Genomic DNA, 27444 nt, shown 5'->3' with positions numbered 1-27444 from the left:
GTTTAAAATTCATTAAAGAAATATTCTGTTGACATTAATTTTGAATTATGTGAAGGTTGGATTTAATGATATTTTCTTTTTAAAAATTTTTGTAGGCAGTAAGTAGATTGGCAATCTCCGTACAGCGCTCGTTTCCTTTCCGTATACTTAGTACACTACAATACAATGACTGAGCACTCAGAGGTGACAGGAAATCTGAGGAAGTTACAAGTTTCCCACAGTACTTTAAAGTGTGAAAACATGGAAGTCACAGAACTTTTAAAAGACCCAATACCGTGGAACATCAGAGGTATGTTATATTCATTTTGACAAATGTTGTAGAGTTACAATGTATATAGCTAAGGATGTGAAACAACGGAATTTACGTTCAACAATTGATATATCTCTTGTTGTTTTTCTTTTTTTCTTTAACTTGACTTAAAGTATCAAAATAGGTAATCCTCTCACTTGATGTCAGTTGCTATTTGTTGTTTGTTGTTAGTTGAAGTAAACAATTATCTAATTATACAATAGTATCTGATGATCCTGTCTACAAATCAGATATCTATAAAACTTACTAGGGTTATGATCTAGCTGCCGTGACATTTTCAGACGAATCAGACAACAAATTGTTGGGTTGCTGATACTAATTTGTTAATGTTAAGGAAATTTTGCATTTTTTTTCACTCACTCCCTTTTACGGGAAGTATTATGGTATACCATTGTCTGTATGTCCGTCCCTCCGACGTCAACATGTCGGACATTAACTTAAAACGCTTTAACCAATTTGATTGCAATTTTGGTAGTTGTTTATATCTGTTGAGGTGACCTCCCTTTGTTTTTTTTACTAATTTTATATTCTTCGCATTTTAGTTATGGGGTGTTATTCATTACAAAATGATAATCATTGATTATCCATGTTTCGGACATTAACTCAAATTATTTCACCAATTTGCAAAAACCTTTAGTAAATTGTTTATATATATTGACATGAGCTTCCTTTCAATTTTTATGATTGAAGATTTTTACCTTTTCGAGTTATGGAGTTTTATTCATTACTAAAAGGAGGATTTTCAAGATTTCGTACAATTACTAGAAAAATGCTTTGAGCAGTATTTTTGAAACATTGGTGAATTGTTTATATCTATTGACGTACACTCCTTTACAACTTTTAACATTTCAGATGGTACGGCGTCTACAGTTTTGTGCAGACCAAGCAATATACAAAGTAAACGCTCGTTAACGCCGCGGGCATATATTTCTTTAATTGACTTAAATTTTTGCGTTTACTTTATTAAAGTTAACACGGTCAAAATGAAAATTCTTATATCTACCGTTGCATTCACTCTGTGTCAGTTTAGTCAGTAGTAAACGAGGGTTTACTTAAGATTTCAAACGTTTATTTCACGTCCATTTTAGAGTAAACGGGCGTCTACTACTGGTTTCACAAGTGTACTTTTACGTGCACTTAAAAGTAAACTCGCGTTTACTTCTCACGTTAACTGATGAAATAAAGTTCGTGTACATGTGTACGTGTATTCTGTTTTACGTATATGTTTTATAAAACCGTTACGATTAAAAAACACTTTTAATTCGAAAAAATAACTTTTGTTAATTGCAAGCAATCAGTTCAAATAACTGTAGCGACCTTTCTTCTTCATTTCATTTCATTATATACATTAAATAAGGGCTAAAAAAATACACATTTGATAAACAAATATATATATGCAGCTATTTTTTTTAAAGAAATTGAAAATCTGTAATTTGATTGTTTTTTGATAAAGAAGGCAGATAGAAAGGTTATACAACGCATCGGGAAATATTTACATATGAAAGGATATCAATGTCATGCTTTACGTTGCTTTGTTTTCCATTTTTAACAGTCTTTCCAAAATAAAAACTGTGAGAAAATGATGCATTTAATACATGGATTTTTCATCGTAATACACCTTGTTTGTGTAGAATTTACGATTCTGAGTCAAACAAAATTTGTACAGTGTAGGGAATATAAGGTGTTGTCTAACTATGACCAATCTCATCAATTTAGGCAGACTAATCCATACTAATTATAAATTTTATATGGGACGTCCGAAAAAATATACCCGTTCTGAACATGTATGAAATATGTGGTCTTGTATGTTAAACTACAAAACAATCAAGCATAATATTCTAGCAGTAAATTATTCCAAGGAGAGAACTTCTCATGCTTGTCATTATAAAGTACAAATGAAATCATGCAGTCCTATCAATATTGGATGAACCGTTAAATAGTTTTGTTTTAAATACAAACCATCCCGAACTACTGAGTTTAGTAGAGTTTATCATTTCGGATACCGAAAGGAAATGCTGGCATTATAAATTGATGCGGACAACATTTTGTAGTCAATGTGTTTCAATAGTGTTGTCATTTGTATCATAAAATCTATCCTGACATAAAATTATTGCTGATCAATAATGTGGTGATATAGATTTACATAAAATAAAGTGTGAATATGGTCAATTTTAATGGATGCGTTCAAATAATTTTGTTATACGAGTTCGCCTGAAGTATAAAAAACTACTGATTTTTTGTAGTCAATATTGTGAACAAAAAGAAGAAATGGTGGCACTCTTAATAGATGTGGACAAAATATTATAGGTTTTATACAGAAAAAAAAATTAATTCACTATATATTGTGTCATACAAGTCAATTAGAAGCATCAAAACTACTGAATTGTTTTTGAAATCCAACATTTTTAATAAAAAGAGGACGTGATGGCACTCTAAGTTGATGTGGACAAAATTGTGTAACCATTGTGATTCAATATTGCTGTCATCATTATTATACAATCCATGACATATAGATATAACTGATTTATCATAAGGCTATGTATTTTTTTTAAATTTTGCCAGTTTGCATTGATTGATGCGATCAAAAAATATTGTTATACGAGTCAGCCTGAAGTTTCAAAACTATTGACATATTATTACGTTTCAATATTTTGAATAAAAAGAGGAAATTCTGGCACTCTTAAAAGAGGGACGAAAGATACCAAAGGGACAGTCAAACTCGTAAATCTAAAACAAACTGACAACGCCATGGCTAAAAATGAAAAAGACAAACAGAAAACATAAGTACACATGACACAACATACAAAACTAAAGAATAAACAACACGAACCCCACCAAAAACTAGGGGTGATCTCAGGTGCTCCGGAAGGGTAAGCTGATCCTGCTCCGCATGCGGCACCCGTACTTAACTTGATGTGGAAATTCTTTTGTTGTCATTATGTTCCAATATTGCTGAAATTTGTATAATACAAGCCATAATTGAGATGTTAATGATTAACTATGCGACTATAAGATTTACATACTAAAGTGCAAATAGAGTAAGTTTTGGTCAATGGCTACAAAATTTTTTTTTAAACGAGTCAGCCTTAGATATAAAAAAATATTGAAATTTGTTTACGATTTAAAATTTTCAAAATAACCAGGATACGATGACAATCTGCGTTAACGCGCGTTTACCACAACATAGAAAATATAAGTCGCGTTATATTATACGCGGAAGTAAATACGAAATTAAACACCCGTTTACTCTTTTAGAAAATAAGAAGACACGCTTTTTTCGCGTTAACGCGGAGGTAAACGCGAAAGTAAACTTCCTTTTACTTTTGATGTCTACTCAAATTTCGGAGTTATCGCACAGTGAACAAGGCATTTACATAAAGTGCACGCCGCGTTACTTTTTCCTCCCATCTACATGTAATGCTTTGTCTGCACAAAACTGTAGTTTGTGCGTTTTATTCATCGAAAAAATGGGGATGTTCCAGCTTTTAAACAATAAATCAAAAAAACTTTTACAAGTTTTTATCTAATTTCCGAATTATGGGATTTTTTTCAACATTTAACATATAGCTAAATGCTCTCGACCAATACAGTTGTAGAATTCTGTGGCTCTTAATTGTGAAGCATGAATGTAAATCGTTTTCTTATTAAGGAATTGTCATATCATTTTGGTTTTATTTTTACAGTTCAAAACAAAGAGTTTCTACAAATGAGTTACAATTGCCCTGTAGCACATTTTTCAGATAGAAAAGATTAATCAGAGTGATAGACGTTGACTTAAAGTGATCAGTTGAAGTTTACTTATGCAGTAAAATGTATACCTTTAATGTTATTATGAATATAATAATAACTTCAAATGCCATTTTTTTTAACAATATAATTAAATATTAATTTCAAATATTGGCTCCTGAAGTTCCCTGTTACAATCCACTTATCAATCAGGGTAGTGATTGGTTGTAAAATACATGTTACATTTGTCGATCAAATATACATGTATATATAATAATATCACTTAGTATGACTATTCCTATGTTATCTAATAGTTGCTAAAAAAGTACTTTTAATTTTCGAACATACTCAGTTATTGAACTCATTGACATTTTTTTACTTTTAGTCAGATATGTAATAGGCTTTGTAAACTGAAAACACAACAATCGTTGAAAAATTTAAAGTCAAAATATTCTTCGTCAGAAGTTTTATATCCAAATACCAAGTGTCTTAGTTTTATCTTAATTATTTTACTGTTCTATAAAACGTATATTAAAAAAAAAAATAACAACATCAAAGCATTGCATAAGATTTAAATAAAGCTTTCCAAAACTAATTACTGAACCAGCGAATGGGAAGAATAGTTTTTTTCCAACATTTCGATTTTTAGAAAAACAGAAATTTGAATATATATTTAAAAACTTTTAAAGGCATTTTATTAAAACATTTCCCTGACATAATGAAAAAGATTTTTTTTTAAATCCGGATCAAAATATTGGCCTTGATATAAAATTAGTTGTAACTCAAATGTATTTATTGATTGAAACTGTAAATTTGAAAAAAAAAGATAATTCCTTACTTAAATATTACAATTAAATTCACAATCAGGAAACTTTTTTTTACAATTTCTAACTTTTCTGTGGTCTAATGTGTCAATTGTGTTTATAACGCATTTTTTTTATTTAAATATTTCCCAAATATAAAAAAAATGTCCTTTCATGAATTAAGCTAACCTGGAAATGAAATGCTAAACTATGTAGTCATGCATCAATTATAAACATTTAATTTGCACTGATCATGCTGACAATGAAACTAATTTTTGAATAAAACTAATCAAGGGATCATTTGAGCCATGAACACTTTACAATATTATAAGTTTGTAAGAGAATGATAATCCCTATATTCATGACAATAATAATGATAATTAGAAACAAAGGGATTATCATTAGCTTTCTCTTACATATACAAACAAGAGTGCACACGCTGAAATGTCTCGCCTTCTTTGCTAATCATTGATATTATGTTGATAGACCTAAATATAAAGCTTTATTAAAACTGTCACATAAACTCTCAAAATTTACCAAGAAAACGACATATTGATCAATGAACCATGAAAATGGAGTCAAGGTCAGATGAACCATGCCAGGCAGACATATACAGCTAACAATTCTTAAATACAACAAATATACAGTAGTTGACTTAGTGCTTATAAATTAAGAAAAACAGACCAAAACACAAACACTAAACACTTAGCAATGGACCGTGAAAATGAGGTCAAGGTCAAATAAAACCTGCGTAACAGACCTAAATATCATAAAATATTCCCATACACCAAATATAGTTGACCTAAAGCATAAAGAATTAGAAAAATAGACCAAAACTCAAAAACTTAACTTTGACCACTCAACCATGAAAATGAGGTCAAGGTCAAAAGACATCTGTCAGCTAGACATGTACACCTTACAATCATTTCATACGACAAATAAAGTAGACCTATTGCATATAGTATAAGAAAAACAGACCAAAACACAAAAACGTAACTATAACCACTGAACCATGAAAATGATGTCAAGGTCAGATGACACCTGCCAGTTGGACATGTACACCTTACAGTCCTTCCATACACCGAATATACTAGACCTTTTGCTTATAGTATCTGAGATATGGACATGACCACCAAAACTTAACCTTGTTCACTGATGCATGACATGAGGTCGAGGTCAAGTGAAAACTTTCTGACTGGCATGAGGACTTTGCAAGGTACGCACATATCAAATATAGTTATCCAATTTCTTATAATAAGAGAGAATTTAACATTACAAAAAATCTTAACTTTTTTTCAAGTAGTCACTGAACCATGAAAATGAGGTCTAGGACATTGAACATGTGACTGACGGAAAGTTCGTAACATGAGGCATCTATATACAAAGTATGAAGCATCCAGGTCTTCTACCTTCCAAAATATAAAGCTTTTAAAAAGTGAACTCACGCCGCCGCCGTAGCCGCCGCCGCATGATCACTATCCCTATGTCGAGCTTTCTGCAACAAAAGTTGCAGGCTCGACAAAAAAGGGTGGTTTTCAAGATTTCTAATTATATCTTAAAGTACTTTGAGCAGTTTTCATTAAAGTTTGGTGACTGAGTTATATTTATTATTACATCCCAGGTCCTTTGTTCTACTAGGGGTGATCTGAGCCGGATCATCATTACCAGATAACCCCAGCTTGAGTTTCTTTGTTTTGTATGCTTTCTTTTTGTTCTGTAACATTTTGGCGGGAATATCAAATCAACTTAAAAAACTTATAATTGACTATACCGAAAAGACTATCAATAAAGATTTACGTAGAAAAAATCCAGTGTTATGCCGGAATTCGAACGCAAGACCTATAGCATATCAACCCACGACACATACCACTATACCAGGATGACTGGATAACTTCTTATAGTAATTCAACATACTTGTAGGAAGCAAGATATTTTTATAAATGCGATTTGGCAGATCTTTATTCAGTGTTTTTTTTAACTCTTTTCGTAAATAAGTGAGTTGTCAGACTGATTGTTCAATTGAAATTTACACTTTTTGAAAAGTGAAGTTAGTCGGTAAACAAGAGTGATACGATTTTTTATAAGGTGGCGATCTGTGTGGGCCGATTGGTCAGTGGGGCGAGTTGACATTGTTTCAAATTTAATCATCGTGTTCGGGGGTCATGAAGGGTATATATGTATAATATATAAAGATTATTATAATGGTTGTGTTGCGTTCTAAATTAAATTTTAGGAGTTGTTAATGTTTTTCCGTCTAATCTAAAACAGCTGGGATGTAAAACAGTTATTATATTCGGACTGGGTGTGTCAGGGTCGGATCACCCTCTGGCCTCCGTCCATCGGTGTGATCTGACACTGACACACCGCGTCCTCGTAGGATAACTATTACAGATAACTTAGTTTTTATTTTCATATATAACATTGAGAAGGTTTTGAACTTTATTCCTGGGAAACACAACAGACGTATATGTGACCAAAGTCAAATATTACAAAAATTGCCAATTGACCCCTTAAAACGATTAATTGTTCTGTTAAGGGATTACGATACAGTAGCAGGGGCAGATAACCACGTTTTCAAAATCCTTTCGTGTTGTATTCGCGACGTTGTTAATCAGAACGTTGTAATTTCAAGAAGTTCTTTTAAGAATGATTACATTTCTCGATGTCTCTTTAAAGATGTATTTTTCTGACGTTTCAGTCTCGCTGAAATCTCGTTCTGGATTTTTTTCCAAAATATGTGATACAAGTGGAAAATAGCAATTCATTTAAAAAAAATATCATCATCGATTTAAACTCTGTGAAAAAATTGCGTATTTACAATCAGTGTATATCACGCTAGTTGTAATATTTATTCATCAATAAATGAGGTCAACAGTATTAATTTGAATTATGAAAAAAAAATGAAATCAACATTCATACTTTTGCATGTATTTAATTGCATTTAGGAAATGAATAAAATATATGTAAATAATAATAATAGGTCGATGAGACAGAAACTAAACAACACAAAAAGACCAATTAGTTGCTAAAATATTGAAGTGCTGTCTTCAATTTTCAAAATATAATATCTACACCATTTGGCAAACTCTAATTCGTATGAAAAAAATAACATGATAAATAAATAAAAACGCCTTATACTGTTCCTGGCTTTTAAAAAGTACAATAAAAAGGTTAAACGGCAATTTTAGAATTTAACCAATGGAATATATGTGTGATGTAGAATTGATTGTCAAAAAGACATACTTATAAGCCCCTTATTAAAGACGGGGTGACGGGCTGGCGGACGAAAGGACAAACGAAAGGACGGACGTAAAGAAGTAAAACAATATGCAACTTATTTTAAGTTGCGGGGTATAAAAATACACTGGTGATATGTCCAGGCAACGAATATATTGATACATAATCATACTTTCGTACACTCTTATACCGAGTGCTGTACTTCTTATGATACACAGTAATGAACTTCTAGTATATTAAGACAATAACGACATAAATTTGCTCGAAACAGCTCTAAATAGCAACTTTTAAAACATGTTCAGAGTATTTATTAGCTGACCCGAGGTAATGTCGGTATGGTATTGTGTTCATATAATCCATACACAAGCAGGCTGTCAATTATCCTGGTTCCCGGTACTACGTTCGAGGTATCAGCTCATATTCATACGCTATATTTGTATTTCTAACATACTGAATGTTGCGATCGGGAACCAGTCTAGCTGTCAAATTTCTTGTTTGAATTTTCAAATTTTTTATACAGTGTTGCATTTTTTCTTATTGAAGGCCATACTTACGATGACCTGTAATTGCGTTTATCGGTAATTTGTACATTTTTTCCTTTGATGTGTACTCCCTGATAATGTCAGTATCAGTGGACTGGCCGTGATATAAAAATGATTGGGTTAGTACGTAAATGACATGCGCGAATGCATCGCGTAAGGATCTACTTTCCCCTTTCATGTGCGTGATTTTTTTTCGCAGAAACGCACGAGATTTTTTGCGAATGAAACACTTGACATTGTTTTAAACTTTCACATATAGCCTTTTTGAACGATTTTTGTGAAAATGTGAACAGAAAATGCATGAAAAACCCGATAGACTTTTAAAAAAATGCGTAATATGAAGGACAACAAAAAGTCCATACTGAGTTTTTATTCATACAATACCAATACATATAGTGGAATATATTAGCAGGAAAAATCGAGGGAATTGTGCAAATGATGATACAAGCATGAAAATTACCACGAAGCATCATTATAACATACTTTTTTAAGAAACAACTGATGGCCACTAAAAAAAATCTTTTTTCAAGATGGCCACGGCCTTTTTCTAAAATGGCTGTTTAACAGTTTAAAATTGCTGTTTTTTATCTGGAAAATTTTTCTATACCTTCTTTGAGTGAAAAACAGCTATCAAGTTAGGTAGCTACCTTCCTTGTGTAGATGTACTAGAATTCCGTATTTTACATATCAAGGGTTTGTGCATGCGCGAAAATGTATCAAAATTCATTAAAAAACATTTGAACTATTTACTATAAAATAAGTGTTTTGGAATTTTCAATGATATTATGATTTGGTTTGATAACATTTTTCAAGGTTATGATACAAATGATTTATCAATTTTGCGTGTGCGCAAACTTTTAATTGAAATATAGAGCGATTTGTATGCACTACAAGGGCACACTGGTATACATCGTAGTTCATCTCATTACTCTAAAAATCGAGGCTCTTGTAGAGCTTTTCGAGTAAGTGTAACATCTATGATGCCACTGTTTAAAAACAAGCCCATTTAGTTGCACAGATCAGGTATTAGATGGATAATGCGAAAAATGAGGTTAATACGGGAGAAACATCAATAGTGATGGCAGATCAGCCACTTTTGGTAATGACGTTTTAGTGGGAATTGCCTGATTTGTACGGAGAAGATAAGTTTATCGTCATGTAACTGTGAGGTGGGTTGCACCTTGAAATGACTTGTTATAAAATTATGGATGATATATTACGTGATAGTGGCTGGACATATGTCCTCAATAAAATGATAATTGCAACACCTAGAACGGCAGATTCTTTGTATGTATATTCAAATGCACCTAGAACTGGACACGCGCTTAAGATAATTGTATGTGGTTTGCTTGAATTGTATATATCGGCTTAAGTAAGCTAAACACAGAAATCATAATCATGATTGGTATGACTCTGTGACGTTCAATGATTTGATAGACTGGTGTAAGGAAATATAGTCATCTCAAACACACTTTAATTCCTGGCGTTCATTTATAGATAAGAACTTCTTGTGAAATCGGTACTATGCTCATTTCATGAGTCAGCTTAGTACAAACAGTCCATATAAAGCATGATGCCGTATTTATCAAGGTCTTGATAGTATAAATTATTCTCGATCGTTACCGACCTTCTCCGAGATATGGCTTTCTTTCTCTAACATCACCCACAGGTGGCAATTGATTTTAAAAATTGAAAATGATCATTTCATTGTACGTAAGACCAGCAAATATTTGTTCTTAAGGCACAATTGATCAGGCAAAAACAGAATAATGCAATTGTGAAGGGCAATGTTGTTGTCATAGGTCTAACCGAAAATTCCTTTATACATATGGATGGAAGCTGAACCAGAAGTCAGTAGACTATCAGATGAATTTGAAAGATCTATTGGTTTGAGGCATTCTATAACTGATAAACGACTTAAGGTAGCACTATAGTCAGAATTTCCTGACTCCAATCAACAGTATTTTAAGATCAATTTCTCCAAAACTACTCAATGGATTTTTAAAATCTTTAACTTATTTTAAAGCTGAAATATGACTCTTTCTTAATTTATATATAAATTTATTTTTGGTTTGATTAGTCTCAAAATATAGCTCATTAATGGCCAAAAAAGTGGTCTTCCAACTTGGATGAAAATGGCACATTCATGTCAAATGGTAGTTAAAATTTGTGTTCATTCCTGTAATCAACCATATACAATCTCCAAAACCGTGTCTCAGATTTTTGATATATGTCTCCAGTAAGAAGATATATTGATTTAATTGCTGGATGAACCCTTTAATCATATATATCAAAGTCAAGCCAAAGGGGGTACCCATAAAGTTTCTATTGTCATTTTTCCTTACAATTTTCATGAAAAATTGTTCTGAGAAATGACCTAAAAACTGAATTTTCCCCTTAGAACCCCTATAAAGTCAATATAAATACAGACGTTCCACTGGGAACACCCCAGGAGTGTTCTGATACCATTACTATATCAATAGAGCCACACACGTTGTGTCTTTGATGCTCTAATGCTGTAAATTTTGCATTATATGTGAACTGTCCAACACTAACTTGGCATTTGGCGGGAATTTGACGTCTCAGATCTGACCAACATCTGTGATGAAGTAATTAAATATAGACAAAGCTCCGCCTCTTTCCAGATGGTCTCAGATAAGAGAAAAAACATGATTGACCAGCTGCATTAATCAATGTTAAACATCATTATTCTCTATATATAAAGAAGAATTTTCATTTGAATTTCAAAAAGAAATAAAGTAAAACTATGTCTGAAATTAGCTAATACATTAAAAGTGTGCATAAAAAACATGTTGATAAAAAGATCAACCCACCCTTTTCTTGAAAATACATTCAATTTAATGGGACTAAAAAATTACACATTAACTGAAAATTAGTTAAAATTCATAAAACTGTATTTAATAAATGAAGAAGACCAAAGAGTAGAAATTTATATAGGTAGTCAGAGGCTTTATAAAATACTTCCCAACTCTTTTTCCATAGTACTTTTTTCCTTTTTGGTAGATTTTTTCCCTTTAGTTTCTTTTTCTTTTTCCTTGTTCACTTCCATGTTATATAAATATTTTTTGTTTCAAAACAATGAGATAAGACTACATTGTTTATCTTGTGGTCAGGGATTATCAGCTGGACACTGGTATCAACAGATGATTGACATATTAGCCACTCCCAAATGCCTATATATTTAGATTAATTACCATGTGCTTTTATTTACATAAATTCATTATTAATTTACTCCCTGTTGTGATATGATAATGACTTTGGGATTTTTACAAACTGTGCAGAATAATACTTACTTCAGAATTATGTGAGAAAAAAAAATATGACCAAAAAATCATTGTAAGACTGTAGTGCTACCTTAATGAACACTCTACAACATCACAAAAGGATTTCTTTAATAAGATCAAAGGCAACCAATACGAAGATCGTTTGAAGCAAATGCAAAAAAAGGAGAACCTGATTCTTATAACCAGATCAAAAAGAACAACTTCCTACTTTGTCCGTAAAATAAAACTGTAAACGTCATTGTCAAAAGCATAGCTAGAGAACCTTGAAAGTGATTGCGAGATCTTTTCCAGACTTTTATTTCTTGTCACAGTAGACATATTGACTTGGAATATTTCTTTATCCATAAAAAACAAACTGCTCATCCGTTTTTGTCTCAGGATGTCACTTCAAACAGTGGTATTAAATCGGTGCAAATGGGTATACTTGAGACATTTTGAAATTTGCTGATCCAAACTCAGCATCGTTTATCGTTGGTGGGGCAGCAATGGTTTATTCAAGGCCACCTTGTTAGACAACACTATTGGATGATTTTGCAAATAATGTCATACTGCCTTACATAAAGTTTGCATCGATCAGTATTCAAGAGTAGACATTGTATTTGATGTTTACTAAATGGATTATTTAAAGGCTAGATGCGAAAATACAAAAGCAAGGTTTTTGTGCTAGACGGAAAGGTGTTTATTCTAGTAGAAAACCAGGGAAATGTGAAGATGACAACGGAACGAAATGTTTCAAGTTTCTTGCCGACAAAATTGCTTCTTTAGAGACTAATAAGGATACTTACCAGTTTACCCTTGTTATCATGGAGAGCAGATACACTAGTGTTTGTCCATGTTTGGCATGATTATGAAAATTGATGTTAAACGGTAAGTTTAGGTAGCACTGACACAGATGTAGTAGTATTGAGAATTGCAGCACTCCCAACATATGGTGGAACAAGCTGTGGGTAGGTTTTGGCAGGAATGAAGACTTTTGATTGCTTCCTGTACGTGTCAAATCAAATGCGGTTTATCCTCGTGTAGTTACTCTTCCTTTCGTTTCTGCATTCAGTGGATGTGATACTTTGTCGAATTTTCATCGGGAAGGGAAGAGGTTAGTTTAGATGACATGAAAAGTATTTCAAGAAGACATTTTTATCTTCGCTGAAGTATAAAGACACATACATGGACATCATAGAAGCATTTGTTTGCATCATGTAAGACAGAACAACATCAATATTTGCTGTTAACGGAGCGCAATGTAAATGGTTACCCCGGAAGCAGCGGCATTGTGATACATTTATTTTCTCAGAGCACATTTAAAGAGAAGAAGCATATCAAGGAGGACAAGTTTGAAATCAGTCTGATTGATGTATTTGACAGGTACATGTACCTAGTCATTAACACAGGGGTTGGATGAAATAAAAAAATCGATGACAGTTGGAAACCAAAAAGGACTTCTACGGCTGCTATTGTATCCTCCTAAAATTGTGGAATGCAAAGGGAAACAATCCAGCTGTGTTGACAACTGTAAATGTTACCGTTATGTCCTTCATTGTACGGGTTTTTTTTATTGGCTACTGTCAGATAATTATAAGATAACCAACCTATCTTTCTAACAAAACTAGACATGTAAACTTACCAAAGAATGTGATATCACTTTTTCAAAATTTTTTGCCGCCATTTTGGAACCGGAAGTCACTTTTTTTGTCATTTAGGTGTTGTTTTTTCGTACTTTTGGAACTGTAATTTACGTTTTACAAAAACTTACACTGGATTATACCTATAACACAGTATTCAAGGATTTACGAAATGTAGCCAATTGGATATGACGCCATTTGCAAAATGATCGGTGTCCATCTTGAAAAAATGCAAATTTCTGATTTTTGTTTTAATTATCATTTAGTCAATCTTTAAATTTCATGCTTGTTTCACGATTTGCACAATTATGTCTATAATATCTCCCAGTAATAGCCTGGTGCTGTTCCAAGTAGTTTTCTTCTTCTGTTTCTTGAGAAGTATTTGTTTCACCGGTTCAGTCACTAAAAAGTGTTACAATTCATATTTAAACGCAACACATAAATAATTACCAAAAAAGGTACCGCTATCGCATGAGAGAAGTTAGGAAAAAAATACGCATTTTCGACACTTTTGTGGGACCATCATATACAATTTTAAAAGATATGGTTTCATTGTCAATATGACCATGTGACAGACATTCATAGAACAAAACAAAACAAGGTGAACCGTGATATTCATATGCGGATCTAGGATAATTTTAGTCGAGCCTGCAACTTTTGTTGCAGAAAGCTCGACATAGGGATAGTGATCTGGCGGCGGCTACGGCGGCGGCGGCGGTGTTAGATCACTTCTTAAAAGCTTTATATTTTAGAAGGTAGAAGACCTGGATTCTTCATACTTTGTACATAGATGCCTCATGTTACCAACTTTCCGTCAGTCACATGTACAATGTCCTTGACCTCATTTTCATGGTTCAGTGAATACTTTAAAAAAAAAGTAAAGGTTTTTTGTAATGTTAAATTCTCTCTTATAATAAGTAATTGGATAACTATATTTGGTATGTGCGTACCTTGCAAGGTCCTCATGCCTGTCACACAGTTTTCACTTGACCTCGACCTCATTTCATGGAACAGTGAACAAGGTTAAGTTTTCGTGGTCAATTCCATATCTCAGATACTATAAGCAATAGGTCTAGTATATTCGGTGTATGGAAGGACTGTAAGGTGTACATGTCCAACTGGCAGGTGTTATCTGACCTTGACCTCATTTTCATGGTTCAGTGGTTATAGTTAAGTTTGTCTGTTTTTCTTATACTGTATGTAATATGTCTACTATAATTGGTGTATGGAATGATTGTAAGTTGTACATATCTAACTGACAGGTGTCATCTGACCTTGACCTCATGTTCATGGGTCAGTGGTCAAAGTTAAGTTTTTTTAGTTTTGGTCTGTTTTTTTAATACTTTATGTATTAGGTCAACTATATTTGGTATATGGAAATATTTTATGATCTATATGTCAGTTACGCAGGTTTTATTTGACCTTGACCTCATTTTCACGGTCCATTGCTAAGTTTTAAGTGTTTGTGTTTTGGTCTGTTCTTCATTATTTATAAGCAATAAGTCAACTATATTTGTTGTATTGAAGAATTGTTAGCTGTACATGTCTGCCTGGCATGGTTCATCTGACCTTGACCTCATTTTCATGGTTCATTGATCAATTTTTCATTTTCTTGGTTAATGTTGAGTTTATGTGACAGTTGTAATAAAGCTTTATATTTAGGTCTATCAAGATAGTATCAAGGATTAGTAAAGAAGGCGAGACATTTCAGTGTGTGCACTCTTGTTAAAAAGGGGAGTATAATCGGGGGCACCAAACTATTAAATTCCGCTTTGACCAGAATTGTAGCCTTTATAAAGGGGTGACTGTGACCCGGGTCGCATTCCCCTAAATAGTAAATTCGCTTCTAAAATTAAAGGTAACCACAGGGGCTTTAAAGTCCAAGTTTCATATTTCTGGTCCGTTTTGAAAATCAATGAACATGATTTTTATGCTAAAAGTTTAGTGACGTCTATTAAAATGTTCGAAATAATTATGAAATCAACAGTAAATAAGCTTGTTCAGATAATTTACAGTCAGCGTACATTGCCTGCTTCGGGCGAACCTGATATTTTACTGTGATACAGTCAGTATCAAAAACAAAAAGTCATGTATTCTATATTTATCTTCGTAATTTGATCTATGGTTGATAGTTGTCTCATTGGCATTCATACCAGCTGTTCTTATTTTTATATTATCTCTTCAGATTTATCTTTATTGTTTCCGAAAGTTTCGTTTTTAAAGTATTTTGTAGAATACGTTTTATATCCAAGTTTCGTAACAATTAAAAAGGTTTGGCAAATATTTTATGGTATTTTACGAACAACTAGCTTTGATAATTTTGATGATTAATATCATAGCTTTCGACAAAAAATATATTTGCTATACCACTGAACTTGACAGCGTAATCGGGAACGGCCGGAATGCTTTCACGATGTTTTTGCGATTGAAACTTATTTTATCGTAGTTTAGCTCCCTTTTGGCAAACGTCTTAAACTCAAGGTGTATTGCTTTTATTTACAAAACAAGCACATGGGCCTCAAGTTATTTTCTTTTGCAATCAACCAAGTAATGCTGAGAGAGAAATTTAAGAAAAAATCAATAATTGAATGTTTTTTGCATTTATGAATATTCGCAAAAATATTGCCAATTTCTTGTACAAATATAGTAATGTACACTAGATTTGTAATTGATAGCAATAACGGGTGGCATCCTTCCCCCTTGCCATTGAATTGGCCGCCATTTTGAAATTTCAAAGTCAAAGAATGCATCTACACTTCAAAATGAACATGTTTGTAAACTTTCATTTAGTTTGAAACACTTTTAAAGTTTGGAGATATCTGCGGTTTACTTGGTAACGGTGGCTTGTTTTAAAATGTAATACCTTGATTGCAAATATGCACATGCTGGCTAACAATTTCTGCATAAAATGTCATGATATAAGCAGGACAAAAGAAAGTAGAAGAATAAAATTTAAAAAAAAGAAACATAGAATATCAATGCGTCAGCCACACTCCCTTAATGTTGCCATACTTATGAAGGTCATGCCAGGGACTAAGATAATATTTTACCAACAAAAAAAGGTTAGGTTATGACTATTCGTTCAAAAGAAGTGTAATTTTCTTTAAAAATCCTTTTTTCAAGGTTTTCCCCTTCAAATATGTAAATTTCGAACCAGATTATCTCAAAAACTAAGTCATGAAAATATGTTTTTCTTTGCTTATTGCAAAAGTACATTGACCATGTACCAAAATTTCAAGAAAAGATCAACGAGGGATCTTTACTTTATTGTATGACCTTAAGCAAATATTTTTGCAACAATCTTCATTATGATATAAAGGTTAAAATATGTGTTTGGTGACCACGGTTGCCAAACAACATGACCGACAATGGACAAAATAGAAAATAGGGATAAAATGCAGTTTTTGTCTCATATTTCTGTGCTAAAAAATTTAGAACAAATGTGACAGGATGAAAATGTTAATCAGGTTGATATCTACATGTACCTGCAATTTTCTGTTGTTGGGTTGCAACCTCTTAATTGGTAATTTTATGGACATTTTACAGTTTTTGGTTAATATCTAACATACTATTATATATATATATATATACACTTAGCTTCATTTATGTTTTGAAAATAACAATCTACAAATACGATTATATGACACAAATTGTCAATTACCCCCTTATGAAGTTATTACCCTTTAATGTCGAATTCAGTTGTGTCCCTTTAAAACTTTATATGATAGAAAAGTGGGGGCACCATCTGTAAAGTGTGAGTTTGGCGTGAAATGCAATTCATAACCAGTATTTTCCGAACATACCACAGAATACTTGTAAAAAACTTTAATGATATTTGGTGATTAGTTGTTGTACAAAAATAAAATAACAGTGAATTTTAGATACCGTTTCTGATTTGGATAATTTACTAAGAACGCACATATTTAATGCACATAACCTTCAATAGTGACCAAACGTCAGTTTATGGTTTGTTTATGGTATGTGATAGCAAAGTTTCTACATGAATGTTTCTCTTTTTCGAGGAATAAATTGAAAGGTAGTCTGCAGGTTGATATTATAAAATATCAGCTGCGAGTCACAATATGAAGCTTTTGTCGAGTGAGGTTTCCTATTATGTCTATATCTACTTAGATAGCCTCCAATATGTTTTTGTTTATACATTTCTGATATGACATTGAGAAGTTACTCAATATCCGTCTTTGATCACATGACGGGCGTAAATAACTTTGGGCTTCAAAGTTATTGTGAAACTGCCTATTCTAGAGGTGATGTTTATCAGATGTGGATACTTCTAATTCCAAAGAAATTTTAGAGTACATACAATCTAACTCTCTTTTATCTTGTAACAGTATTAAAACATTTGACTTTTCTACTCTTTACACAAGTATTCCACATTCCAAACTAAAAGACTAATTGAAAGAGTTGGTATTACTGTGCTTCATAAAAAAGAATGGCCAACGTAGATACAAGTATCTTGCCTTAGGGAGGGATAAATCCTACTTTGTAAAAAATCACTCTGATTAAAATATTCTCTGAAACTGATATCATCAAGATGCTTGATTTCTTGATTGACAACATATTTGTTACGTTCGGAGGACGTGTTTTTCAACAGACTGTCGGCATTCCAATGGGAACAAACTGTACCTCTCTACTTGCCGACTTGTTTCTGTATTATTATGAGGCTGACTTCATGCAGGAACTGCTTAGGAAGAAAAATTATAAGTTAGCAATATCCTTTAACTCTACTTTCCGCTATATACTAGATGATGTTCTTTCATTAAACAATTCAAAATTTGGTGACTATGTAGAACGCATATATCCCATCGAACTAGAGATAAAGGATACTACAGATACAGTTAAGTCGGCTTAATATCTTGACTTACATCTAGAAATTGACAATGAGGGTTGGTTGAAAACAAAACTTTACGACAAAAGAGATGATTTCAGCTTTCCAACTTTCCATTTCTAAGAAGCAACTTTTCATTTCTAAGAAGCAACATTCCAGCAGCACCTGCATACGGGGTATACATCTCCCAATTGATACGATATTCCCGTGCTTGCATTTCCTATCATGATTTTCTTGATAGAGGGTTGCTGCTTACAAGGAAGCTATTAAACCAAGAGTTCCAAATGGTGAAGTTGAAATCATCCCTTTGTAAATTTTACGTACGCCATCACGAGTTGGTTTACCGGTATGGAATAACCGTTTCACAAATGATATCGGATATGTTACTACAATCTCCTTCCCTTTCATGAATGTAACCTACCGAATAAGACTAATTACAGGATTTGTTATCATATAAGCAACACGACGGATGCCACATGTGAAGGATCTGCTTACCCTTCCGGAGCACATGAGATCACCCGTAGTTTGGGGTGGGGTTCGTGTTGTTTATTCTTTAGTTTTCTATGTTGTGTCATGTGTACTATTGTTTTTCTGTTTGTCTTTTTCATTTTTCAGTTTGGTTTAGATTTATGAGTTTGACTGTCGCTTTGGTATCTTTCGTCCCTCATTTACATATACAATTCACGTGTTAATCATCTCAAGCTAAGGAATAAAATTGAAGTTCACATGAATACGGATTCAATGAGAATGAATTATTCACTTGCAAGTGAATAGATCATAATTTTTTAGCATATTTTGTCAAAGTTGGACCATACTGGCTGCTAAAAGCGAATTATTACTCCACTACATTGCATTGCATGAATGATTGAGCAAAACAAATAATATATTTGATTTTTTATATATCTCGTAGCTAGTGCGTCTTTAAAAAAAGCTAATGAAGAAATAACTTTTTTTCAATAATATGAAAATTAATATAAATATTTTTGCACGTTTTAAATTTTTGAGATATTTTCCCACATTTATTTTATGTCGAAAACATATATTATGTCGAAAATTTGTTCACAATCCAAACTTACAAAGTATCAAGATTGAATATTGTGTCAAACCTTGCACCAACTGCTCAAGTTTCAACCTTTGCGATCGTATCAGGCTGCACTCGACAAAGCATTGATTTATATTTATATTCCTCGATTTTTCTAGTGTTCATTAATTGAAGAAAAATAAAATAATATACTAACCGATCATTAAGCTTCAAAAGGGTGGATAGAGCATGTTTTTGTTCTAAGTAGGAAAATTATTCAGGTTTTAAACGCTAACTGAAACTTTTTTTTTATCATGTCTGTTTTGTTCACGTATCTTTGTAGATCAAGAACATATTTCATGTATTATTGAGGAATAAATATCATCAGGTAACCTAAGACTTTAAGTTGTTTAATGTTATACGATACAAATACATATCAGTATAGCAAGGTCACAGTGTTCAGTCTCAAATAAAAGCATAATTTAAATAAATATACATCGTTTCTGTTTTAGGTCAAATTAAAGAGGAATTGGAAACATGGACAGAAGATGACACAATGTTTATAGAAACAAATGGAGCAAAAAATGTATTAAAATGTATTATAGAAAACGGTTGCGTTGTTGTCAGCGGATGTTCAGGAATGGGCAAATCATCATTAGTGCGTCATGTTGCTCTACAAATGCAAAAAAGAGGCTATGATATTTTAGCGGTTACAAGCCCTGAAGAAATCATTAAATGGTACAATCCAAGAAAGAAAATCCTGTTTGTTGTCGATGACTTTTGTGGAACATATACCTTAAATCCTTTGAAGTTGGAAAGATGGAAAAATCTGATGGAAAAAATCAAAACATTAATAAAAAAGAAACCAGTCAAATTAATCATGTCTTGTAGACTGCAGGTTTTTAAGGATGAGAAAATGAAAACTTTATCTTTGAACCAGTCTTGTGAATGTAATCTTTTGTCAAAAGATTACCGCTTGTCAGAAACAGAAAAACAATCAATTGCAGAACTTTACTTGAAATCAAATGCACATAAGATCAAGAAATTTAATGACATGTTTGACTGTTTTCCTCTTTTATGTCAATTATACAGTAAAACCAGAAATATGAGAATGGAAGATTTCTTTCAGAATCCATTTACAGTTTATAAAGAAGAGATAGATAGATTACAGACGGAAGGAGCACATGACAAATACTGTGCACTTGCTCTGTGTGTAATGTTTAACAATTGTTTTCAAGAAGAATGGCTCACAGAAGATGTCAATAATGATATCAAAACAATTATAAAGAACACATATGAAGCTTGTAAAGTGGTGAAAGGAACTTCACGATTGGTACTTCGTGATGCACTGGATTCACTAAAACATACATTTATCAGGAAGGATGGTAAAGTGTACAGAATTATTCATGACAAGCTGTTTGACTTTTTTGCTTATTACTTTGGCAGTGTTATGATTTATTGTTTAATAAGTAATGCATCAAGTCATTTCATTCGTGAAAGGTTTGTTTTTGAAAAAAAAAGAAAGAGAGATGCATTTTTAATAGATGTATCAGAAAGATATCAGCAAATGTATATGAATAGATTGATAGATGACTGGTTCGTAGGAGAGGTAGAAGATGTCTTCTGTAACATCAATATGGATGATCAAATCTTCAGACAAAGAATACTTGTACATTCAAAAGGTTTAGATATTTCAAAACAGAAACAATTGGCTAATCTATATAGCATACAAAACAAAGATACTCCGTTAATACAGAGTTGTTATATAGGAGATACCGATCTGGTTACATGGTGTTTATATCATTGTAATAGTAATGTTAACCATTGTAGAGATAGTGATAGAATATCACCTCTGTTCGTGACTTGTCAGGAAGGACATACTGAAGTACTACAGATGTTAATAAACAATAAGGCTGACATTAATAAGTGTAATGCTGAAGAAGTATCACCTCTGTTCATTGCTTGTCAGGAAGGACATACTGCAGTAATACATATGTTAATCAACAATAAGGCAGACATTAATAAGTGTACAGATACTGGATCATCACCTCTGTTCATTGCTTGTAAGGAAGGACAAACTGATGTTGTACAGATGTTGATAAACAATAAGGCTGACATTAATAAATGTCTAAATACTGGAACATCACCTCTGCTCATTGCTTGTAATCAAGGGGGTATTGAAATAGTACAGTTGTTAATAAACAATAAGGCTGACATTAATAAGTGTAATAATGATGGAGTATCACCTCTGGTCATGGCTTGTGATAAAGGACATACTGAAGTAGTACAGATGTTAATAAACAATAAGGCTGATATAAATAGGTGTAATAATGAAGAAAAATCACCTCTGTTGATGGCTTGTCAGCAAGGACAAGCTGAAGTAGTACAGATGCAAATAAACAATAAGGCTGACATTAATAAGTGGGATATAAATTATAGATTATCACCACTGTGGTTAGCTTGTGCGAAAGGATATACTGAAGTAGTGCAAATGTTAATACACAATAAGGCAGACATTAATAAGTGTACAGATACTGGATCATCACCTTTGTTCATTGCTTGTCAGGAAGGACAAACTGATGTAGTACATATGTTAATAAACAATAAGGCTGATATTAATAAGTGTGATAATAAAGAAGTATCACCTCTGTGTATAGCTTGTGATAGAGGACATACTAAGGTAGTGCAAATGTTAATAAACAATAAGGCAGACATTAATAAGTGTACAGATACTGGATTATCACCTCTGTTCCTGGCTTGTCAGAATGGACATACTGAAGTAGTACAGATGTTATTAAACAATAAGGCTAACATTAATAAGTGTAGGGATAATGATGGAGTATCACCTCTGTTCATGGCTTGTCAGGAAGGACATACTGCAGTTATACAGATGTTAATAAACAATAAGGCTGATATTAATAAGTGTGATGATAGAGAAGAATCACCTCTGTGTGTAGCTTGTGATAGAGGTCAAACTGAGGTAGTGCAAATGTTAATACACAACAAAGAAGACATAAATAAGTGTACAGATACTGGAATATCACCTCTATTCCTGGCTTGTTTGAATGGACATACCGAAGTAGTACAGATATTAATAAACAATAAGGCTGACATTATGAAGTGTAATAATGAAGAAGTATCACCTCTGCTTGTGGCTTGTCAGGAAGGACATACTGAAGTAGTACAGATGTTAATAAACAATAAGGCTGATATTAATAAGTGTAGGGATAATGATGGAGTATCACCTCTGGTCATGGCTTGTCAGGAAGGACATACTGAAGTAGTACAGATGTTAATAAACAATAAAGCTGACATTTATAAGTGTAATAATGCAGAAGTATCACCTCTGTTTATGGCTTGTGAGAATGGAAATACTGAAGTAGTACAGATGTTAATAAACAATAAGGCTGACATCAATAAGTGTAGAAATAATGGCGTATCACCTCTGTTAATGGCTTGTCAGGAAGGACATACTGAAGTAGTGCAGATTTTAATAAACAATAATGCAGACATTCTAAAGTGTTGTGATAAAAAAGCTTCACCTCTGTTCATTGCTTGTCACCAAGGACATACTGAAATAGTTCAGATGCTTATAAACAATGAGGCTGACATTAATATGTGTGTATATACTGGATCATCTCCTGTATCCATTGCTTGTGAAAGAGGACATACTGAAGTAGTAGAGATGTTAATAAACAATGAGGCTGACATTAATAAGTGTCGAGATACTGGAGTATCACCTCTGTTCATTGCATGTCAGGAAGGACATAGTGAAGTAGTGCAGATGTTGATAAACAATAAGGCTGACATTAATAAGTGTAATGATGAAGAAATATCACCTCTGTTCATTGCATGTCAAGCAGGACATACCGAAGTAGTACAATTGTTAATTTACAATAAGGCTGACATTAATAAGTGTAATGATGAAGAAGTATCACCTCTGTTCGTTGCATGTCAGGCAGGACATGCCGAAGTAGTACAATTGTTAATTTACAATAAGGCTGACATTAATAAGTGTAATGATCAAGAAGTATCACCTCTGTTCATGGCTTGTCAGCACGGACATATTGAAGTAGTAATAATGTTAATGGACAAGAAGGCAGACATTGATAAGTTGATAGGATCAGGACAATCCCCTATATGGACAGCTTACTTAAAAGAGATTTTAGATTTGTTATTTAAACATAATGCAGATTTGTACATTAAATTGAGAGGACTAATACCACTAGATATTGCAAGGATAGAAAATCATACCAATAACATACATTTATTACCAAAAACAGAAATTATTTACAGCAGAAGTTCGGACGACATAACAAATTAATAAAACTATTCTGCTAATTATATAACTACAATGTACAAGGTACACAAAAAGACCTGCCATCAGTAGATATAATTGCTAGATAGAAGAGAAAATCATACCAATGATGTTTGTTTATTTAATAAGAGACTGAATAGATAAAAAAAAATGTTATGTGTATACTTAACAGTATTAATAATTTCCCAGCACATTTAACTAATGGACCATTCACATTACTAAATGTACAATGTATTTTATTTCGTTTTTACGGGTGGGGTTTAATTGTACTATATAAAGTTTGGCATTTAAATGTATAAGTATCGAAGGTGCTTGCAGTTACGTCGAATTGAAGTTGGTCACATAGGTATATATGCAATTCTGCTTTATTTATTGTACGTACAGGCGGTGGAGGTATTAGCCGAGGAAAAAGAAACGATGCGAAAGAGGAACAATGTTATATGTCATATATTTATATATTGTTTCAATCGAAGAAATATGTACAATAAAGTAAAATAAAATACTGTATCGCAAGAGAAAATAAGATGTTACTGCGAGCAACTAATCCTATATGTGTGTTTGTCTTGTTTATAGCCTATTGAAAAAAGTAAAATCACAAAAATACTGAACTCAGAGGAAAATCAATTTGAAAAGTCCATAATCACATGGCAAAATCAAAAAACAAAACGCATCAAAAACGAATGGACAAGAACTGTCATATTCCTGACTAGGTACAGGCATTTTCAAATGAATTTAGAGATTAAATACTTTAAATTCGGACGAGCAGGGCGAATACTATTGTTACGCATTGTTATAAAACTTTCTATTAAAAAAAAAAACTGTTGCGTAGTTTTCGAATAAGAATAAAAACAAATATGTATAATAGCTAAAGTGAGTTAGAATTGCAATTTAGTGTAAGTTATTTTGATCGGTTTTGATATTTCTAATTGAATTTAACAAGCATGCATCATGTGCATAGGTTCCTTTTTGTTTGCAACACATGTCAGTGGCGTAAACATTTTTTGTATGAAATTTTATATTTAAAAAGGTGACAATTATTCACAACCTGAACTGTCAATTATTTATTTTCAACCATTATTTCCTGGATATAACATGTGTAGTTGAAAATGTATTTGTATGTCCCCCGAAGCGGAGTGGGCATTAAGTTTTACTTATGTCCGTCCGTGCAATTTTGATGTCGTCACTTAAACCATTCTAAGGTTATGCCCCTTTTCAAATGGAAAAAAATGGCTGAATTTTTCGTTTCCGTTCTCTGTTTTGAGTTTGCATATACCAAATGTTATGAAACTTGTAAACAAGACTAATTTCTACAAAACTCAGATCGATAACAATTTGGAGAAGCGTAACTCTTACCGTTATTCAGTTATTTCCCTTTATAAATTTAAATAATATGAATGCGGTAGCATCATCTGTGTCCCATGGACACATTCCCCGTTTATTGTTGAGCCTCCGACTTTTGTCGGAAAAGCGATACTAAACGATTCTACATTCCGTCGGCGGCGGCTTTCACAAATATTCATCCTGTGGTTAAAGTTTTTGTATGTCCTTGAAATTTGAATAGGTTGGATGTGTACCAAACTTGGACAGAAGCTTGTTTATGATAATAAGTTAGTATCAAGAAGAAAATATTGTAAAAAATAAAAATCTTGTTTATCCGAATTTTCCTTATAAATGAACTTAGTTCTTCTGCCAGTTAACAATACCATTAACTCTGTGAGTTTTTTTTAAATTTTAGTAACTTTCTTAAAATATTCTGGATTTCTACCAAACTTGGACAGAAGCTTGTTAGTAACCATAAGAAAGTATACAGAAATAAGAATTTTGTAAAAAAAACAAACCTGTTTATTTGTATTTTACTTTTAAATGCACTCTGATTTTCTGCCAGTTAACAAAATTTTAAAAATTTTAATTACTTTTTTATACGAAACTTATTTATGATGAAGAGCTTGTATCTAGAAGGACATTTTGTAAAAATTTATTTCCTGTTTTCCCGTATATTACTTATAGATGAACTTTGCTTTTATACGTCCGTTTAAACGTATTTTTGGTATACAGTTGATCCTCCATCCGTCTGTCTGTACGTCTTACATCAACATTTCAGATATTTACTCAAAAACAATTTAACCAATTTGCATGAAACTTTTGTGAAATGTTTATATCTATTGACGTGAGCTCCCTCTCGTTTTTTCTTTATAAATTTTAGATTTTACGTTTCTGAGTTTTGGGTTTTATTCATTACAAAAAGGGGGATTTTCCAGTTTTTAGACAATATCCTTAACGTGCTTGAGCAATTTCATTAAACTTTGGTAACTGATTTATATGTGTAAAAATATCCTCCCTTTAGTTTTTTTTTATAAGTTTTTTATATGAAATTGAGAAGGCATTGAACTATATTCTTTGAAAACGTGACGGGCATATCATGCGGTCATGGCGCAGCTGTTTATTCTTCCAGTTAACATTACATACAGTCTGCAGTTAAAGTTTTAAAAACATTTATTAGATTCATAAACCATCCTTGATTTTTTGCTCACCGTCGTCGTCAGTCATCGTCTGTCGTTGTCCGTCATATGTTAACTATTTCAAAAATATCTCCTTCTCTGAAACTACTGAACCAATTCCTTCCAAACTTAAGCTGAATGATTATTATGGTATCTAAAATAAAGTTTGTGTTTTATTTTCTGTTTCATTAAAAATCATGGCTGCCATTGCTAAAAATAAAACATAGGGGTAAATACAGTTTTTGGCAGTTTTTTTTTGTTTTTTTTTGTTATCTCAAACACTAAGGCATTTTGAGCAAATCTAATGTGAGGTAAAAATGTTCATTATATAGGTCAGGTTCTATCAGCAATGAAATTTTCAGATATTTCTAACAACCCATTGTTAGGTTGCTGCCACTAAATTGGTTATTTTAAGGAAATTTTGCAGTTTTTGGTTATTTATATCTTTAATATATTATTAACGATAAAGACAAACTGAAAACAACAAAAATGTTCAGCAAATTAAGATCTACAAATAAGTTAATATGACTATAAATTGGCAATTACCACCTTATGGGGTTATTGCCCTTTAAAGACAATTTTTCACAACTAGTTCATCTAGTTTGTTTACTTCGAAAAATCTTCTCCTTTGAAACTGCTGAATCAATTTTACCCAAACTTGGACTGAATAAGTTTCAGAGTATCTTAGTAGGATAAATTTTGTATTTTATTTCCTTTTACGTCAAGAAACAAAGCCACTATGGTTAAAATGGAAAATAGAGGTAAAGTGCATTTTTGCTTGTGAAAAAAATATGACAAATACAAAGAACATTTAAATGGAATTTTTAAGCCATTCATTAATATATATTGAAAAGCGACAATAATCATCGATGACAGATTTAAGTAAAAAAATACAGGTGAGCGATATTGTAACCAATCTTGGACAGATGCTTTTTAAAATCATAAGATAGTATCTAGAGGAATTTTTTATAAATTTTCCCCCATTTTTGATGAGCCTGCAACTAACAGCAAAAGTAGGCGAGACTATGGGTTCCGATGAACCCTAATCCTTTTTTTAACAAATGATGCACTTTAAATTTTAATAATTATTGTAAAATCAGAATCAAGATATGTTGCATAATTGCCATTAAGATATTTATCCACAAGAGACCAAAGGATGATGATGAAAACAATAGGATAAATTCAGAACGCTCAATAAAAAACAACATTACAATATATG

General features: G+C 32.4%; 1 protein-coding gene across 1 annotated transcript; it reads left to right on the top strand.

Annotated features, from left to right (window-relative positions):
* The first annotated feature begins 165 nt into the window (after positions 1 to 165).
* Positions 166 to 23733, top strand: LOC134727921 (ankyrin repeat domain-containing protein 17-like). Its single transcript, XM_063592316.1, has 2 exons — positions 166 to 289; positions 19922 to 23733. Exons 1-2 carry the CDS (start codon positions 166 to 168, stop codon positions 23731 to 23733), a joined length of 3936 nt encoding a protein of 1311 aa, XP_063448386.1.
* Positions 23734 to 27444: the final 3711 nt, after the last annotated feature.

The sequence above is a fragment of the Mytilus trossulus genome, chromosome 8, assembly GCF_036588685.1.
Source record: "Mytilus trossulus isolate FHL-02 chromosome 8, PNRI_Mtr1.1.1.hap1, whole genome shotgun sequence".
NCBI lineage: Eukaryota > Metazoa > Mollusca > Bivalvia > Mytilida > Mytilidae > Mytilus > Mytilus trossulus.
Note: the sequence above shows the minus strand (reverse complement) of the source record. Positions and strands in the feature narration are given on the sequence as shown.